The sequence below is a fragment of the Acinonyx jubatus genome, chromosome C1, assembly GCF_027475565.1.
Source record: "Acinonyx jubatus isolate Ajub_Pintada_27869175 chromosome C1, VMU_Ajub_asm_v1.0, whole genome shotgun sequence".
Lineage (NCBI taxonomy): Eukaryota > Metazoa > Chordata > Mammalia > Carnivora > Felidae > Acinonyx > Acinonyx jubatus.
Genome location: NC_069381.1, coordinates 206,811,800 through 206,831,163, shown reverse-complemented (window position 1 = coordinate 206,831,163; position 19,364 = coordinate 206,811,800). Strand labels below are relative to the sequence as shown.

At 40.8% G+C, this 19,364-nt stretch overlaps 1 protein-coding gene across 6 annotated transcripts in view; it reads right to left on the bottom strand.

The window, feature by feature from the left end:
• The window catches only part of COL4A3 (collagen type IV alpha 3 chain), a 137,593-nt gene that overhangs the window by 19,209 nt on the left and 99,020 nt on the right, over positions 1-19,364 (bottom strand). For all 6 annotated transcript variants that reach the window (XM_053215879.1, XM_053215880.1, XM_053215881.1 and 3 more), the window contains exons 25-41: positions 18,781-18,963; positions 16,753-16,921; positions 14,727-14,819; positions 13,977-14,081; positions 11,758-11,855; positions 10,830-10,980; positions 10,374-10,487; positions 9,240-9,407; positions 7,267-7,356; positions 6,806-6,940; positions 4,515-4,613; positions 3,372-3,461; positions 2,933-3,072; positions 2,350-2,476; positions 970-1,050; positions 491-589; positions 209-256 (exon numbers count right to left, since the gene is read on the bottom strand). In XM_053215879.1, the coding sequence (XP_053071854.1) occupies positions 209-256; positions 491-589; positions 970-1,050; positions 2,350-2,476; positions 2,933-3,072; positions 3,372-3,461; positions 4,515-4,613; positions 6,806-6,940; positions 7,267-7,356; positions 9,240-9,407; positions 10,374-10,487; positions 10,830-10,980; positions 11,758-11,855; positions 13,977-14,081; positions 14,727-14,819; positions 16,753-16,921; positions 18,781-18,963 (1,990 nt within the window). The remainder of the gene's footprint in view (positions 1-208; positions 257-490; positions 590-969; positions 1,051-2,349; positions 2,477-2,932; positions 3,073-3,371; positions 3,462-4,514; positions 4,614-6,805; positions 6,941-7,266; positions 7,357-9,239; positions 9,408-10,373; positions 10,488-10,829; positions 10,981-11,757; positions 11,856-13,976; positions 14,082-14,726; positions 14,820-16,752; positions 16,922-18,780; positions 18,964-19,364) is intronic.

Here is a 19,364-nt window from a genome sequence, read left to right as displayed (position 1 = left end):
GTTGGATCACAGTTGCTGATTCATTCGCTTTGCAATGGTGGTCATAATTTTTAAGCATCTTGAATACTAAGAATGTAAACATCTTATATTACCACTGGGACTTCTTTAATTCAATATGTTAAGTTTATTTTATGTACCAGGCGATTTTGATTAGATTCTGTCCTTGAAATCTAGAGCACCAGGGTCGGGGGGGTGAAGCACTGCTCACCTGGAACTCCAGGGCTCCCTCTGGGGCCTGGAACTGTTTCCAGCAAACCTGAAAGAGAAGAGTTTGGTACCTGAGTGTTTCATATGTGGTTAATTTCATATGTTCTGCTTGGTCAGTTTCACTGTGGCAACAGAAGGAAGTTTAATCACCACACACCCAGAACACATTAAAGATCATCGATTCCATTGGAGAAGTATCTCTAGAGCAGTGAAGGATTACAATGGCACTGACCATTCAATGCACAATGAAACCAGTGGACCCAAGCTCATGAGCAACGTGTACCTGTTTCTCCCTTTTCTCCTGCTGGGCCAGGGATTCCATCACGTCCCTGGTTGCCTCTCATCCCCATTGGTCCGGGAGGTCCTGGAAATCCTGGAGGTCCTGAGAAAAGAAATGCCATTCGAAGAGAGGGCATACTTCCTGGCAATGGCCTGATGTGAACACTGGATATGTAGAATTCTATTAAAGGTGCTCCTTCCCCCCGACCCCCAGAACTGTAGTTATGTGATGCTCCCTTCACAGTGAAAACTATGAACAGATTTATACTACCATGAAGATCATCACTTCAGAAGGTGGAGGCTGGCAGATCTTTGAATGAGATAGGTATCAATACCTAACCTCATTTTTTTTTTTTTGGGCCTGGGGACTGAGTAACTGGGAGCTAATTTCTAAGGAGCAGCAGATAGGTATGCAAAGATTCCAGCCTGAGGAGAAAATATGCCTCCGTCCTGAAGGGGAAATAGACAGTACAAAAATGGAACCTGGAGGGCCTTTTACTCCTGGAGGACCGGGGAAGCCTTTAATGCCTTTTAACCCCAAATCACCATCAGGGCCCGGCTTTCCTATAAATAAAGAGAGAAGAGAAGGGAAAAAAAGAATAGCACAAGGTAAATGGTTACAACAATGGCAGAAATGGTCCTTTTTTATAGTCACCTGTGCCTCACACTGGCCTTCAGGCCCTTCGCCAGAGAAGCAGAGCAGAGATGTGTTGAATCACTTTCAAATGTGTTTGTGCACCAGCCACACGGGCCACTCAGCATCTGATTTATGACTTTAACTGGGAGTTAACAGCAAATCCACTGAACCTTTCCGTATTTGAAAAGACGGTTTAAATGTTATCTTTCAGTAAGCTGCAACCCAGTAGCCTGGTGGGTTTTTAATAAAATAAAACAAAAACTTAAACTCAAATTTATAGGCAAATGAGAAAGAAAGCCAATGCTCAACCTGAAACCATGCCAGAAAAAAAAAAAATCACAACAGTGTTTGCCCCCAAATTCACGTTGAAGTCCTTAACCCCAGAACCTCCGGAGATCACTGTATTTGGAGACTGGGTCTTTAAAAAAAGCTATTAAGTTAAAACAAGGTCACTAGGGTGGGGTCTGATCCAATATGACCGGTGTCCTCACAAGAGGCATTGATTAGGACACAGACACGCAGGGAAGGAAGATCATGTGAAGACACGGCAGGAAGTTGCCCAACTCAGGAGAGAGGCCTCAGAAGAAAAAACCATCCGTGCTGACATCCTGAGCTCAGATTCCAGACTCCAGGACTGTGAAAAAATAAATTTCTGCTGTTTAAGTGCCCTGTCTGTGTTTTGTTATGGAAGCCCTAGAAAAGTAATACGAATATGCGGTTGGGCAATGAACTAACATTTACAAAAATTTTCTTTCAAGTTTATTTATGAGAGAGAGAGTGGGGGAGGGACAGAGAGAGAGGGAGACACAGAATCCGAAGCAGGCTCCAGGCTCCGAGCTGTCAGCACAGAACAGGACGCGGGGCTTGGACCCACAAACGACGAGATCACGACTTGAGCCGAAGGGGGACACTTAACCTACTAAGCCACCCACGCGGCCCAATGAACTAACATTTTGTGTCTCTAGGCTGAATTCTTTGAGACAGAACTTAAGTTTTATGGACAGGATCAGGTTTTTAGATGTCAGTCCATCCAACTGGCTGATTGGGGCTCCTCCTGATTGATTTCCCGTTCCTCAGAGTCTAAGAATTTGATGATCAAAGTTGAATAAAAGCAATCATAGTACAAACACCTAAATAGCTTTCAATTTACGCAGATGATTCTAGGAGGTGAGGGCTATGCTGAGTGTCCCGCTTCCGGCTTTCTGAGTTGTAAAGCCAACGCTCACCTGGGTGACCAGGATTTCCGGGGTTTCCAGGGGCTCCCTCAGGTCCAGCAGGCCCCGAATGTCCAGGTGCTCCAGGTACCCCTCTTTCTCCTTTCCTTCCCATGTCACCTGGAAATCCTGGATCTCCCTTAAAGTCAGCCAAACACCTTTAGAATTCTCATATAAGCAGGCTATGTGATCAGAATTGAGTATCGACTCAGCTAGCATTTAGTTAGTGATTTAGTTACTGAGTTAACGATTCCTATTAAATGTCTGCTGATGCAGGCACTGTGACAGGGGCCGGGGACAGGATGGCTACGGGATTTGCTGGAACCGGTGCAAAATGCAAAGGCAGGACGCTTAAATGGCAGGAACAGGGATAAGCAATTCCTTGGGTATTGAAATTGGAGGGATAGACTCATAAGCCAATAGCTGTGTGATAGGCATTCTGAGCTGTGGAAACGGGATTAAAAAAACCCAAATCATCGCCTGAAAACACAGCTGTATTTTCAATGCTTTTTGCCCACACTGAATCTAGACACTTGCTGATACTTAGAGACTCAGCCCCCTCGCTAAAGCATAACGACTTCAGTGGCCGGTATACCTTTGGTCCCGGAGATCCTGGCCTTGCACCTGCTGAATAACCCGGCTCTCCCTTCTCTCCTTGGAGACCGTGAACACCTGGGAGGCCTGGCCTTCCAGTTAAACCTGGTAGTCCCAAAGCTCCCCTGTGTCCTTTAGGACCTGCAATTAGGAAAGAGGTCAGGGAAAATGAAACATTCTGCTTCTCACTTTTGTATAAACCACCTTTCTGGCTTTTTAGAATCACTGATATGTTGACTAGTTACCATGGGTGATCTTTACACAATATGAATATTTATTTAGTTCTCATCTGTGTTCTAATTGCACACAGTATGTTTGTCTAAAAGTAAATCTAGTTTTACACCAACTTTCTACCAAATGGGAAACTGAAACAACAAACCATACAGAAAATCTAGAATAGAATTGGGCTTTCGGCTCACGGACAGGACCTTATACCTTACCTGGCACCCCCATGATCCCCATGCTTCCTGGCACGCCACGTGGTCCTGGTGCCCCGGGATTCCCAATGTTGCCTGGATCTCCTCTGGGGCCTGGAGAAGAAATAAATAGTCACATGTCCTGCACAGTTCCTGGACATAGTAGGTGTCAGTAAATATTTGTTGCTTGTATGAATAAATGAATTCTAAGCAGCCAGATCAGCTAGGTTATGTCCTTGTGTAGCTACCTTTCTGCCTTCAGATGAGGAGGGGACTGAGTACCCAGAAAACGTAAAATTAGAGAACTTTAGATTCTTGTCAGCAGGCCTGGAGTTCAAACATCAAAACCATTCTAGGACCAATGCCAGCAGAAAAGAGGGGGTTCCTGCCACCATATCGCAATAAATTTCCAAATGCAATATGAAGTTTTACTGCCATGTAACATATTTTGTAACTGATGTCATAGAGAATAGGGGGCTACTGTAATTGTTTAAAAATTTACTTTGCAAACTCAATAGCATGTTTTAAAAAAAGAAAGGCAAATCCGGAAACCTCTAAATCATTACCTGATTTTCTTCTATGATATATGATACTGTGATAAATTATAGTTTATAATACATATCAGCAATGTCAAAATAACATTTTTGGTGCAAATATGGAACGTTGGGGGTGCCTGGGTGGCTCAGTCCATTGAGCATCTGACTCTTGATTTCGGCTCAGGTCATGTTCCCAGAGTTGTGGGATCGAGCCCTGCGTCGGTCTCCACACTGAGCATAAAGCCTGCTTGAGATTCTCTCTCTCTCTCTCTCTCTCTCTCTCTCTCTCTTTCTCTCTCTCTGTCCCTCCCTCTCTTTGCCCCTATCCCCAACTTGTACTCTCTCTCTCTGTCTTTCTTTCTCTCTTTCCCCCTGCCCCTCACCCCACTTGTACTCTCTCTCTCTAAAAACAAATGTTCAAAAATGGAACTCTGTGTAAGTTAGTATTTTTTAGTTAATATAGGCTGACTATAAACAGCTTCATTCTGATTTAATTGTGAAGCAAATTTCTGCTGGAACACTATGGGAGCAAAATTCATATTCAACCCAGTAAGTCAAGAAATACATTTTTGTTATGTTCAGACATAGGGAAACTTAACTCCTGATATTTCTATCAGAGAATCTGCTCTACCTGGTGGTCCTGGTGGTCCAGGTGGCCCTTGGAGTCCTTTTAAACCCGGTAACCCTGGAACACCACTGTTTCCTTTCTCACCCGGCTTCCCTGCAAATCCTAAAGTTAAAAACCATGGATTAAAAACACAGGTTAGAATTTTATCAGACTTAGTTCAATCCTGGTTAAAATTGATGAGACATTATTGTAATACATCCATAGCATTTTTATTAAGAGCACAGGCAGATGTGGGCTCTTTTCAAAGAGGATTAAATGAGATAATATATGTAAAGTATTAGCATCATGCTTGGCATGAGTTAGTTCTTCAGTGACACTAGCAATGATGATATTTACGCTTCATTTTAAGAATGAGTGGCCTAAATATAGCTTCTTAAATTTTTTTTTTCTTTTAGTAACGACAGAGGACCATTTATTACACGATTCTTGTCCAGAGCATCCCTTTCTCAAATCCATTGATTACAATGACCATTTATTAATTAGTACATGACAGACACCATTTTCTTTATTTATCTTATTTAATATGCAGGCAATGTCAGTCTGTCTTTGAGCCTTTCTAGAATGGGTGTAGAGACGACCAAACGGAGCTTCTGTGAAGTCAACGGACTAATCTAGAGTCACAATCAATGAGTGATCATGCTGGGATCTGAACCCAGCTGTGCAGTCTGCGATGCTTGCAAAGTTCCCACAAAACTGTCCTACTTTCCGTAACACATGGCTTTGATCGCTTTACTTTCTGGCTCAAAATGGTCCTTGAATCTGTGATACCTTTGATGCGGGGCAAATTACAAACTCCTTCCATGGTATCCGAAGCACTTTCTGACATGTCTGTGGCCCGGCTTTGTGCCCTTTCTCAAGATTCCCTTCCTTGGGCAGTTTTCCTGCCTATATCCTTATTCAGTCACATAAGCGCTGAGTATCTAATTAATAGACAGGTGTTGTGCCAAGCACTGGAAACATAAATCATGTTCCCTTTTCCCAAGTTTTTAGTGTTTAATTGGGGAGTCAGCCAGGTAAATACACAATTACCACCCAGTGTGATAAGTTCTGTAACAGAGCTGGGTACAATATGCTACAGGGAAGAATTTCTGTAAGAGGGGACTGTGTGTGTGTGTGTGTGTGTGTGTGTGTGTGTGTGTGTGTGTGTGTTAAAGACTGAAGAGGCGCCAGTTGGGTGGAAAAACCATGAAACAGGACAAGATGCCCAGGCAAGAAAATAGCACATACAAAGGAATGACGAGGAGCAGGGGGTTAGATTATTTTCTTTTGTAACATTTTTTTTTCTATCGATGTCATTTATTACAATCTAAAAATATATATTATTTAGCATGTTCCTGCTTTGGGCTTGCAGGGGGTTAGCAGGCCAAATCTGGTTTGGTGTGGTATGGCTGGAGGGCTAAAAATGTTTTTTTTACATTTTTACACTAAACTCTAAAAATGACTATGCAACAGGGACCATATCTGGGGCCAGAACCCCTGAGATGTTTACTGCCTGGCCCTATACATAAACTGTCTACAGATCCATTGATGTCTCTTCCCCCCTTTTCCCCCACTGAACTGTGAGTTTCCTCATGACCAGGACACTACCTCTGCTTTGCTCACCTCTATGTCTTTAGGACATAATAAAATACCTAGTCAATAGGTCCTAAAAAATAATTGTTGAAAAATTATCTGTCATGTGGCTGGCGAGGTACGCAAAGGGCAAGTGATAAAGAAACTCTGTATGCCAATCTAAGATTACTTTTTACCATTCTTGGCAAAAAGGTGGTTTTGAGGCTTATGATTTAAAATTGACTAGGGGCAGTTTAAATACAGCAGACCCAAATGTAGAATTAACTTAGAAATAAAAAGTCATGGGCGCCTGGGTGGCTCAGTTGGTTAAGCGTCTGACTTTGGCTCGGGTCATGATCTCATGGTCTGTGAGTTTGAGCCCGGCATCAGGCTCTGTGCTGACAGCTCACAGCCTGGAGCCTGTTTCGGATTCTGTGTCTCCCTTCCTCTCTTGCCCCTCTCCCACTCCCACTCTGTGTCTGTCTCTCTCAAAAATAAACATTAAAAAAGTTTTTAAAAAGAAGTGAAAAGTCACACATTAAGGAGACAACACGTAATTGTGCAAGGAACGCCAAGACCCAGTTCTAATCCAGGATTGGGCCACCAACTGGCTTTGTGACTGAGCAGGATGTTGAGTATCGGTTCTCACGGTCTTCATTTGTCAACTACAGGGATTTTCTTGGATCATTCTTAGTCTCAGAACCAGCGTGATGTTCTGGTTCTACACAAAAGGAAGGCTGTACCTTTGAGGCCTGGTTCTCCTTTGTCCCCCAGTAGGTGGGATATTCCAGAAGGCCCCTGGGGTCCTTTGTCTCCTTCTTCACCCTGGGCTCCTGGGTGCCCTTTCTCACCCTTTGCTCCTGGGATTCCAAAGTCACCTAAAAAACAGGAGTAACAATGTCAGTTCCTTACTTCTTGAACTTGTTTGTAAGGATTCGAAAGTTAACAGTGCTTACCATAAAACAAAACAAAACAAGACAGATAAACCAAAACAGGCAGTCATTTAAAAGCAGTGGCATAAGATTGCAAGGAGAAAATTCGACTCCATTCAAATGGAAAAAGGAATACAAAGAATAGCAAAATCGAATACGTGGTTCTCTCAGAATTATATTGCCCTCAAAGGGTAAAACATAATTTATTTTTCCGTTATGTAAGTGAACATTGCTCCTTCCTCCTGTTCTTGGGAAGATACTCCATCACTTACCCCTCTGTCCTGGGGTTCCTGGGTTTCCGGGAGGCCCCGGAGGACCAATGTGTCCCGGATAGCCCATCATGCCAATCGTTCCTTTTTCACCTGTGGAAACATGTTAACACAAGATAGCTCAGATTGTGCAGAATGACAGAAGTGAAAAATTCCATGAAATGAAATGTTATACTTTTTTTAATGTTATTTATTTTTGAGAGAGAGAGGCACAAGCAGGGGAGGGCCAGACAGGAAGGGGCACAGAGGGGTCTGGAGTGGGCTCCATGCTGACAACAGAGAGCCCTATTGGGGGCTCGAAACCGTGAGATCATGACCTGAGATGAAGTCACATGCTAACTAACTGAGCCAACCACGTGCCCCTAAAATAAGTTATAATTCTAAAGAGAGTTGAAGAAATGATTTCTGTAAACAGAAAAATAACCATATTTATCTAGGTGATTGATCAGTAAACATTCTTTATTAAATTAGGGTTGCGGCGGTCATGGGTAGCAAATCACATTTGCAGATGAAAGTAGAACATGGGGGGGCGCCTGGGTGGCTCAGTCGGTTGAGTGTCCGACTTCAGCTCAGGTCATGATCTCACACTCCGTGAGTTCGAGCCCCACGTCAGGCTCTGTACTGACAGCTCAGAGCCTGGAGCCCGCTTCAGATTCTGTGTTTCCCCCTCTCTCTGCCCCTCCCCTGCTCATGTTTGGTCTCTCTCTGTCTCAAAAATAAATAAAAACATTAAAAAAAATTAAAAAATAAAAAAGAAAGTAGAACATGGTGAAGTGATGGAGTGCTCCCTCCTCCCAAACCCTGTGTGGCTTTCTATTGTGTTCCCTTATTTTATTTTCCTCACAGCAGCTGTTGACTATTGAACTTAGTTTTTATTTTTTAGTTATTTATTTTTATTTTTATTTATTTTGGGGGGGAGAGAGAGAGAGATAGAGAGAGAGAGAGAGAGAGAGAGAGAGAATCTTAATCAGGCTCCATGCTCAGCACAGAGCCCAATGTGGGACTCATTCCTATGATGCTGGGATCATGACCTGAGCTGAAATGAAGAGTCAGATGGTTAACTAACTGAGCCACCTGGGCACCCTGAATTTAGCTTTTAAATGGATTTGTTATTGTCTCTCCCATTGTCAGAGGTGGAATCTTGTCCACTGACATGTTTCTAGTGCTGGCATGTGGGAGAAGCTTAATAATATAAATGAAAGAATGATTTGTAGATTAAGTTGTTTTTCTGGGTTCTTCTCTGGAGGAATGAGATGAATGAGGTCCTTAGGCTGTGACTATTAGAATATTCTTCCCAAACATACAAACTATAAAAACAGTGATGAAATAAAAAGAATGATAAGGGAATACTAGAAACAACTCTATGTCAGCAAATCAGGTAACTTGGGGGCATTCGCACAAATTCCTACTGAGGCACAGATTACTGAAACTGACTCAAGAAGAAATAGAAAACCTGAGTAGACCTATAACAAGGAATTGATTTGGTAATGTAAAAACTTCCCACAAAAGAAAGCCCAGACTCAGATGACTTCACTGGTGAATTCAACCAAACATTTAAGGAATAGCAATTCTTCACTAACTCTTCCAGAAAATACAAAAGGAGGGAATACTTTCCATCTTGTTCTAGGAGGCCAGTGTTACCCAGACACCAAAACCAGACAAAGATATCACAAGAAAAGAAAATGACTAATATCCATTATACATATAGATGCAAAAATTCTCAAGAAAATACTATCAAGTGTATTTTAGCAGTGGCATATAGAAAGGATTGCACAGCCAAAGTTGTCATACTCTGGGTAATTGTGAAATGTGACCATCCCACCACCAACACTGACCCCTTACAAATAATTCAGTAGGAAACACTTATACTAACTCAAAGAGAAGTGTAGAGTCAAAAGCCTAGGTCTATGTCCAATTTTTACAGCCACCTTAAAAGGAAGAAGACAGAAGAAAAATAAAAGCATAAAAAAGGATACCTGGTGGTCCTAAAAATCCTGGATTTCCTGGATATCCTTTTTGACCAGGTGGTCCCACCTCACCTCGATGACCTGGCATCCCTGGTGGTCCGGGTTCTCCAGGAAAGCCTGACCTATCCAAGCCTGGAATACCTGGGTCTCCCTTTGGCCCCGTTTCACCTCTTCTGCCTAGGTATGAATGAATGAATGAATGAACAAATGAACGCACAACTGCTTTCCCTACCAACTCCAGAAATATTTTTTATGACTATAAATATTTAGCTGTGTGACTATGGGCAAACCACACACTCATCTGATTGATTGGCTGATTTCATCCCCTTCTGTAAAATTTCTAAGATCACTTCTACCTTTAACATTCTGTTTCAGTGATTCATGCAGTAATAAAAGTGTAGAGTTTAGATCTATTTTCTAGTCCTGCAGACATATCCTGGGACTGCACTTTATGACTGTAGCTCAGTCTTTAACCTGCAGAATAATACATACAGAGCCACCCACGTGGAGGCGAGCCACCAGATACTTCTGGAAACAACAACAGCACTACGACAACCATTAATCTCTTAGCCCAACATTGGATTGTGAACATAAAAGCAGGATGATAGCTCATAGGCATTAGCTGAGCTCTAAACGATTTTTCTCAGTTCACAGATCTGACTGAGAAGAGCCAACAAAATAGAATAAGTTTCACACAATCTGGGCCATCTAGCCTGCATAATTTAGATTTATTTCATAAGCTTATTTTATGTTGCTTGGGAAGCAATTAACTACATATCAAAATTTACCACTTTATATACTAATGAAGGTAATGATAAAACTTTTTTTCTGAGAGTTTATATGCACATAAATATACATGTAAATATACATATATGTGTATATATCCTCAATATGTATATATACTCAGTCATGTGTACAAGGCACAAACCAATTTTACTATACTAACCTGAGGTCTCTTACTCTATAGATGGTACTCACTGCAACAAATCCACGACAAGGTTTAGATGGCTAAAATAACATTCCCCGCTGAACAGTGGTCAGCACTTGTTGCTGGACAGTTCCCATGTTAAGCAGCAAAGTGCAGAGCCGGAGTCTCAAGTCACCTTATCTGCCTAATGACTAGCTTCAAGGTCCTCCTCTTACCTTGTTGACCTTCCAATCCATTTAATCCTGGAAGTCCTTGGGCTCCCCTGGGACCCTCCATGCACCTTCCTGGGGGTCCTTTTTCTCCAGGTGGTCCAGCCTTCCCTGGATCCCCTATAAAACAGAGTCCCAGAATATATTCAGATGCCAAAACCCAAGGTCCTAGTACAATCATTCTCTTGTAACTTTTCCCCCCAAATTGAACCTATATTTAATACCGTGGATATGCCTTTTTTACAGAGGAAACTCACTATAAAGGACAGAAGGAAGGAAGGAGGAAGGAAAGAAAAAAATAAAGGTAGGGCAGTGATGTTGAATGGAAAAATAATTAGGACCCGCAGATTCTATCTGTTGAACTAGAAGTTTGAGAAGAACTCTTCATCCTAGTGCACTTTCAATTTGCTGCCTTTTAACAGAGATCGCAGTGGAGAAAAATAATCACACACGCCACTGTACCTTGTGGTCCATCAAGCCCTCTGGTTCCTGGAATTCCAGGGAGACCTGGATGTCCAGGGAGTCCAATTTCTCCATTTTTCCCAGAATTGCCTCTTTCTCCCGGAAAACCTGGCGTTCCTGGTTCTCCAGGCAAGGCTAGTCCCGGCTCTCCCTGTTCCACAGAAGTCGTGTTAGTTTTACTATATAATGCTTCCAAATCCTTCTTGACTACCAACTGGTCTTTAGGGCTATTACATGGAAAATAATCTGATCTGGGGCACCTGGCTGGCTCAGTCAGTTGAGCGTCCAACTTCAGCTCAGGTTATGATCTCACGGTTCGTGAGTTCGAGCCTCACATTGGGCTGTCCGTGCAGAGCCTCCTTTGGGTCCTCTGTCCCCCTCTCTCTCTGCCCCCCCATTCATGTTCATGCACGCTCTCTCTCTTTCTCAAAATAAATAAATAAACATTAAAAAAAGAAAAAAAATCCATTCTGCACAGTCACCACAATGCTGTCAACTTTCCTATTTCAACTCTAGTTGCTGAGTTTTCTATTCAATTATGCTTAAGTATTCTTGAGGCTATATAACTCTTTTAGAAGGGTGAAATTGTCTGGAAACAGTCTAGATGTCTCTCCTTTTGATCGCTTTTCTCCTAGTTATCCACACTTCCTCTTAGAGTCCTTCCATTTTAAATACTCTGAATGCTTCTGAAGATTAAGGAAGAAATAGAGAGGCAAATTTATCTTCTAATCCCTTCTATTTTCCTTTCTAAAAGGGAGGGATGGTTCAGAAGAACATTAAAAAGTATTTAATTCCTTTACCATCTACAAATATATAGATAATTTCTACACCCAGAGCATCCTACCTGGCTGATTGTAATTGCCCACCTCCCTCATCATGCCCCCTTGCCCCCCACCACCATCAGTCTGAGTTTTAATTCTTGAAGAACCTTGGCTCCGGGGAGACCTGGTTCTCCAGGTGACCCAGGCTTTCCCATTTCTCCTGGACAACCTGGTGATCCTTTTGCTCCTGGAAAACCTTGGTCTCCTACAGAGAAAAAATAATAAAGGTTGTAGGATTAGGCTTAGGAAAAGATTCTGAGCAGTGTCTCTGTTTTATCTGATTTTATCTGATGTTTTTATGGGGCAAGTTGCTAGAAATGTTTTTATGAAAGTTTGAATGATGAAAAAGCCAACTGCTGGGGGGCCCTGGGTGGCTCAGTCTGTTACTTGATTTTGGCTTGGGTCATGATCTCACAGTTCATGAATTCAAGCCCTGCATCGGGCTTTGTGCTGACAGTGTGGAGCCTGCTTGGGATATTCTCTCTCTCTACCTTTCCTCTGCCCCTCCCCCACTCACACTGTCTCGAAATAAATAAATAAATAAATAAATAAACAAACTTAAAAAAGAAAAAGAAAAAGTCAACTGCTAAATTAGCAGTTAAAAAAATTCTGTTTCAAATCAGATCCTCAATTTAAAAAATGACTTTCTCCATTTTGTTGTTTAGGATGGCTACAATTTTGATTTGATAGTTCTTTAAACCACTGATACTGGTTGTCAATTTGGCAGACTTTATCTTTTCAAGTTGTATTTTACATAAAGCGTACAGCCAAATGAATTTTTGCAGGTGTAGATATCCTTGAAGCATGACCCAGATCAAGATAGAAAGGCTTTCCAGCGCCCTGGGTAGCCTGTCTCAACATGGGTGGTTCAAGAGAATTACTTCCTAATGCCATGAATGTAATGAATTAACTTTTTTCTTATATATTTATAATAGGAGAACTGAGGAAGGAGTCACACAGATCATTTTCTCTGTTCTGTGGTTCAGAAGAGGAAACCCTGGTGGGGCAAGGCTGCGGTCAGAGAGTTCTTTTGTGCCCCTAATATGACCAATTTTTAATTCGTCATTAGTTCATGCATTATTAGGTTCAATTTTGAATTTTGAATCTGTACTTTAAAGGATTTTCTTAGGCTATTTCTGGTCCCCATGGTTGAGTCTCCTTCCAGAGGGTAAATCCATGGGGTTACAAACTAGGATGCAATTTCTCAATGCAGGGTCCAAAAAGAACTAGGCAAAATATGGGCCAGGCTGCGTTACTTCAAAGATCATTGGGAAGACATCCAAGAAATTGGAGTCTAGGACATCCTTGAAACTATTACATCTTCCATTTCAAATATTCATAAACTGAGATCAATATTTCCACATTTGGGCAGAACTAATGCACTCCAGACACTGATGACATCTCAAAGAGAACAAGAACCAAAAATGGATTATATGTTGACACTTTAAATAATATTGAAACAAACATAAAGTGATTATAAAATCTGAAAATCTATGCCACAACCCAGGGACCATGAGAACTCATACGCCATCCTGGGCAAGACTCTGATGTATTTATTAGGTGACTGTCTTCTCTGTATCTGGATTTCTTTGGAGTGTTTTCCCTTTGATGGGAAACAGCATTTGTTCCCAAAGGAAAATAATTTCTGTAGTTTATATGGGAGTGTATAGGACAACCAGTTACTTGTGATTTAATAGTTCTTTTTTTTTAATTATAAAAGAAATGTATAAAGTTAAAACATGCATAAATGTAAAGAAAGTACATTTATTAAGAAGTAAGGAAAAAAAATCCTCACAGTTCCACACTCAAGAAGAATCACTTTTACCATTTTTGTAAATTGCTTTCCAGATATTTTCTACATATTTTAAAATTTTTAATTGAGATGAGATGTATAAATCTGTATGAATTCTGCCTCTTTGCCTAACATCATAGTAAGATTTTTTTTTTCTCATTTAAGATGGATGAAAAACATTATTTTAAATACCACATTATGGATCTTTTCCATGTTATTCATGATATGTATTTATATTTTCTTTTTGTTAAGTTTATTTATTTTGAGAGAAAGAGGGAGCGTGCAGGGCAGAGAGAGAAACAGAGAGAGGGAAGGAGAGACAGAGAATCCCAAGCAGACGCTGCACCATCAGCACAGAGCTGGACACAGGGCTCAAACTCACAAACCGTGAGATCAATACCTGAGCTGAAATCAAGAGTCGGAGGCTGAAATCAAGAGTCGGAGGCTTAACTGACTGAGCAACCCAGGCACCCTTGCATTTATATTTTCCAAACATCCACAATGATCCCTATGTTTTAAAATTTGTAAACCTACCCTTAGGTCCTGGGGGCCCAGGGAAGCCAATTCCTGGAATCCCTGGTTCACCATCAGGCCCAGGAAGACCCGGATAACGACATTTTCCTATGGATCCAGGGATACCTTAAAAACACACACACATCCACATAAGGTACTTCCCTTCATCTTGCCTTGAGACAAAAAGTCTAAGTTTCTGTGTCATCCTAGGCCTTTCTGGAAATTAAGAAATAATTTTAATATAACCCCAACTATATGCTCTTCCTCTCCATTCTTATCCAGTGTAGCTCCATTAGGAGCTACAGCTAATGTTTAAGATAGAGCTTAATTCCTAAAAAGAAATATTCTAACTATCTTGGACTACATACGTCTCCCTCCATGCATGCAAAATTAAGTTTTAGATCAAATTGGCAAAGCAGTTACATTTTCAAATGAAGAAGCAATGGGGACTATCCTGATTAGCCACTGGCAAACGTCACTTATTCCCCCACCAAAAACCCATGAAGACTGTTCTGCTCTTGGGTTCCTTTTAAGTAATTATATCAAGTCCTTTTTTTTTTAAATCAGAAGTACCAATGGGGAATAATTTGGCTAATCTCAAAGAACAACAAGTCCCCCGCCTGTTGACTTGTTATCTGACCAGACTCCGGCCTCTACATTCTTTTAGAGCCAATAAATATATTTTTTCCTTACAAAGGGGACAATATTTTTCTAGGACAATCAGGATGCCATTTGATGTCGTGCACCAGACGTGACAAAGGGGATACTCACCAGGTGGACCTTGGGGGCCGGCACGGCCAGGGAGCCCTGGAGGTCCTGGGGGCCCTGGGACTGGTGTCGAAACACTGAATTCTCCCTTAGGACCTTAAGAAAGTTTGTGATCATAAGACTGGTGTGCATTTTGAAGCTTTTTTTTTTTGGTTCAGGGGGAGCAAATGTAATTATAAGGGGTTTATAAACATATCCCAAGGAATATAAAAAATAGTTTCTGCTTCCATAGGCTTTAAAACTGGCTTAAAGATGACCAACCCATTGAAACTTTCTTATTCAATTGATGAATATTTATAAGCATTTACTATTGTCTAAGCTTCAATTATAGCCCAACTCAATGTCGTTCTATTGAAAAGGAAGCTATTCTAAAAAAAAAATCAATGATATGGAATTCAGTGTAAATGTTAGTGAATATTTATTTGGTAGGTTCTTTATTTATTGGGTGACTAGTTTTCACAGGAAGAAAGTATGGCATGCTGAACAAAAGATCAAGTGTGGCCTGGGCACATATCTTAACCTCTGTGGTAATTTCTTCATGTGTCATTGGGGAAATAATGCCTACCCAGTCCACAAAAATTCGAGATAATGTGGCTATGCTGGCCAACATTAAAAACATGTTAGTGATTTGAATTATCCGTATATTTATGGAAAAAATAAGTTTATAGTAGTTTGATGGGAAAAACTTCATGATAATGTATTTTACGACAATGGAGTCCTTCACTAGAAATTCACATGTAGAAAGAACAGAAGATTTGAAGATGGATTAGAAGTGAGATCAGGAAAACTTCTTCTGCAAAGAGCCAGATGGTAAATAATCTGGGCTTTGTGGTCCAAATGGTCTCTATACCATAACTCAATGCTGCCATTGCAGCATGAGAACAGCCAGGAACAATATGGATATGAATGAGGGTGGCTACGTGCTAGGAAAACATTATTTATGGACACTGAAACTTGAATTTCATATAATTTTCATGTACCACAAAGTATTATTCAAAAGATTTTTTCCCTAATCATTTGAAAATATAAAAACCACTTTTAGCTTGTGGATCATACATAAATATGTGGTAGGCTGGATTTAGACTATGGGCTGCCATGGTTTGCCAATCCCTGGATTAGAATAGCAGCCTCAAAAGTAAGGTGCAGAAGAAAAACACACATATATATATACACATATACATATGTATATACATATATACATACATATATATGTGTATATATATACATATATATATATAGTCACAAAAAAAAGCTTTACGCACATGTGTGGACAGAAATGCATGCATACAATGTAAAAAATATACAGAAATGCTTGGGGAGAGGCACTTACATATTTTTTTACTGATAAGGGATACTATAAAACAATTTGGAGGCCATTAGTTTATTGAGTCTCACCCTTTAAAGTGATATTAGAAGTAAGAAATGACATGGTGGCATTATTTGTTGAAAACTGTCAGCAATGTGCAATTCTTATCTTCCGTTATGTTCTCTGCCACGGATAAACATTGGGGATCAGATCCCTCCTGAATCCACCAACTATGTTCAGTACACGTGGATCCCAAAAGTTACTGAGGCTTTAGGACTATTGTCAGAAAACTATTCTTCATTTATCTTAGATATTTTGAAGTTTTATTTGTAAACCGTCTATTGGATTATGGGTCAAAAGAATAAATTTGCAACAACATTAGTGGACCCTTGAGACTCAGAAGGGGCTTCTCAGGATCAATTTCATAGATTTCCGCCCCCCCCTTTGTTTATCATAACTGATTGCCACTCATTCCATCTATTTCTGTTTAGCATATGGAGAGAGACTATCTTAGGAAATTTCAACTGAACTTCTCAGTAACAGAGAAAATACGTTTTCTCTGACATATCCTACATATTCTTTCTGAGTGTCTATGAGTTGACATATTCTACTTATTAGAATTAAGTTTCTATACATCATTTTAGTCTTGAGGGAGCTTTACTTGCTCTAGGAACCACAGACCCACTCCATAGGAAAACAGGACTGGAAAGAAAACTAACCAACCGGCTTCTCCAGGTGGTCCGGGGGCTCCAGGAATTCCTTGGGTACCCTTTGGACCAGGCTCTCCCTGCGGTCCATAGTCTGGTGGTCCAGGTGGTCCTGCAGGTCCCGGGGGCCCAGGGGTGCCGGGATCCCCTGGAGGACCCTGGTCCCCCTTCTCACCAGTCAGGGCCTGTGACAACAGGAATATGTTTGGATGGTGCTTCATTCCAGTATCTCCTTCCACGGGTTAATCTTACCATGAATACGAGTACCAGATAAGCAGCCAATGAGAAAATTTTGAATCAACAAGCAGGTATTTGAAGGGAATTGTTACTAAAATGAGACCACTCTATGGTTTCTGCTGTTCTGTGCTCTTTGATTTCAGCAACATTTCATTCACTCGAAGCCTCTCGAGACACACACTTGTGTCTTCTGGTGGGATGTCATACGCAGAACAGCCCCTAAGACTCTGCTCAAATCAGCCAACAGTTCAAATAGCTTTAGAGCTAACATTCGTGTGAATAGCGTATTTCTCAACTAAAACCAGCACAGCAAACTTTTATTTGTTTGTTTTTTACCAGGTGTTTTCATTACAAAGGAGATTCAGGTCCAGATAGACTGTATTCATTTTTTTTCCTTATAAAATATCTTTTGCTAGATTATGTCTTAAGATTTAACGGTAATGGTGAAAGCATACATATATAAGAGGTATGTTTTATACCAACTGTAAAAATACTGACTTTCCATGATTATATAGCTTAAATTGAATAAAATAATATAATTGTAAAAAAAATATCTTTTTGTAATTGCATAGGACCATAACTCTGGAGATGATTTGCGTATTTTAAACAAGTTAAATATGACATAATAATTGAGTTCTTCTTCCATCCCAATATGGCCTCAAATAATAGATTTGATTGGATTTTTCATTGTTCAGGATCATTGGGTGACTCGGTGTTTTTATGTTTTTTTTGTTTGTTTGTTCGTTTTTCCTTCTTCCATAATGACAGGGCATAAGACTCAACACATTACCACCTCGAGTTTTTTCTTACATTACTTTTACTGGAACTTAATAAAGAATTAGCAAGACGCAAATGGAAGCATCATGTGAACTGTACTAGTGCTAAACCAAAAGAATTCTAGACTCTGTCCCTCTATAAGCATCACTACCACCCGGGGTGGGGGGACAGCCTGGCTGTTTCCCAGAGTCTGAGAAGCACTGGCCCTGCCAGCTGCTCTCAGCCCAAAAGTATTTTGTAGTCAAAAAGGTGTAACGAAGATTATAGGCCACATCTAGATCTTGGGGAGCCACACTTTATTCTGATATTAATGGGTCTGTAACCAAATGTTTAAATTTATTTGCCAAGTTTTCCTGTCCGAGGTGGGACTCTTTTAATTGGATAACACCGATGAACTCTGGGAGACACTGGTATTTCCTGGGGGCAGGCTGGGAAGCATGGCTGGCAAACTTCTCCCAGATATACCGGGGGAGGTGCTCAGCCTCTGCCCCCTGACATCTTCAAATAGATCCCCGTAGGAATCTCTCAAGTGCACATGTGAGACATTCTATCCCTATCCCATGAAAAGAGAGAACTTACCTAAGCTTAACTATTTTAAAGGACAAAACATCTGATCTGTTTGACTAACCTCCTCCTAAAATTGTGCTTTATGCATTTATTTTTACTTCAAAGAATGAATATTGCCTTCAAGATATTGATCAAAACGTTCCCTTGTTTATCATTTTCTAAACTTGTCTATAAACTCATTGGACATAAACGTGGAATTGTAACTCGCGTAGGAGACAAGGTCATTATCGATGTAGAATTTTATTTGGGCTAAAAGCACCATTGAGTGCTACCTATGTGTCAAAATACTACACACATGTGTTGGGGTTAGTACTGCTCATTTGAAGATGCCTCATTGTGCGGTTAGAGGGACGCACTGTGCTGAATGGCCAAGGATTTTATGAATGGAAAGTACTCAGTGTGGTAACTTCAGAGCATATCAGTTGTAGGGAGGGTAATTCGAAAAAAGTTATTAGATACCAACCGGTTCCCCTTTAGGTCCTGGTGATCCTTTTACCCCGGGGGTTCCAGGAATCCCATCCAAGCCTCTTCTTCCAGGATGCCCTCTGCGCCCAGGGTCCCCTGGGGCACCCACTTGTCCATCAGGTTGAGGTGCTTCCCCTTTTTCTCCTTTAAGTCCTGGATCCCCCTGAACACCCGGGAACCCCTAGGGCGGTACAGAAACGAGTCTGCATTGCAATTGGGTACAGCTGTTCTTGTGCCAATCTTAAAAAAAAAGTCAACCAGAATTTTTCAAGTGTAATGAACATGGACATTTTTCAGACACTTTCTTTAGCCTACAAGTATAATTTCAAGCTTTTTCCCATCTCTATTTGCTTTCAAAACTGGAATTCAGTTAGCACGATTCAATGCAACACACACAATAATATTGGTCAATATGACACAGATATCATCGTAACTTAGATTCCGTTAGAATATTGGAAATTTTAACATGCATCTATGGATAATTTGATTGAAATATACATATCTCTGTATAACTCTCTGACTCACCATGATAGTCAAAACTTTAATTTCTAATAGTTTATCGAGGTATAATTTACATATCAT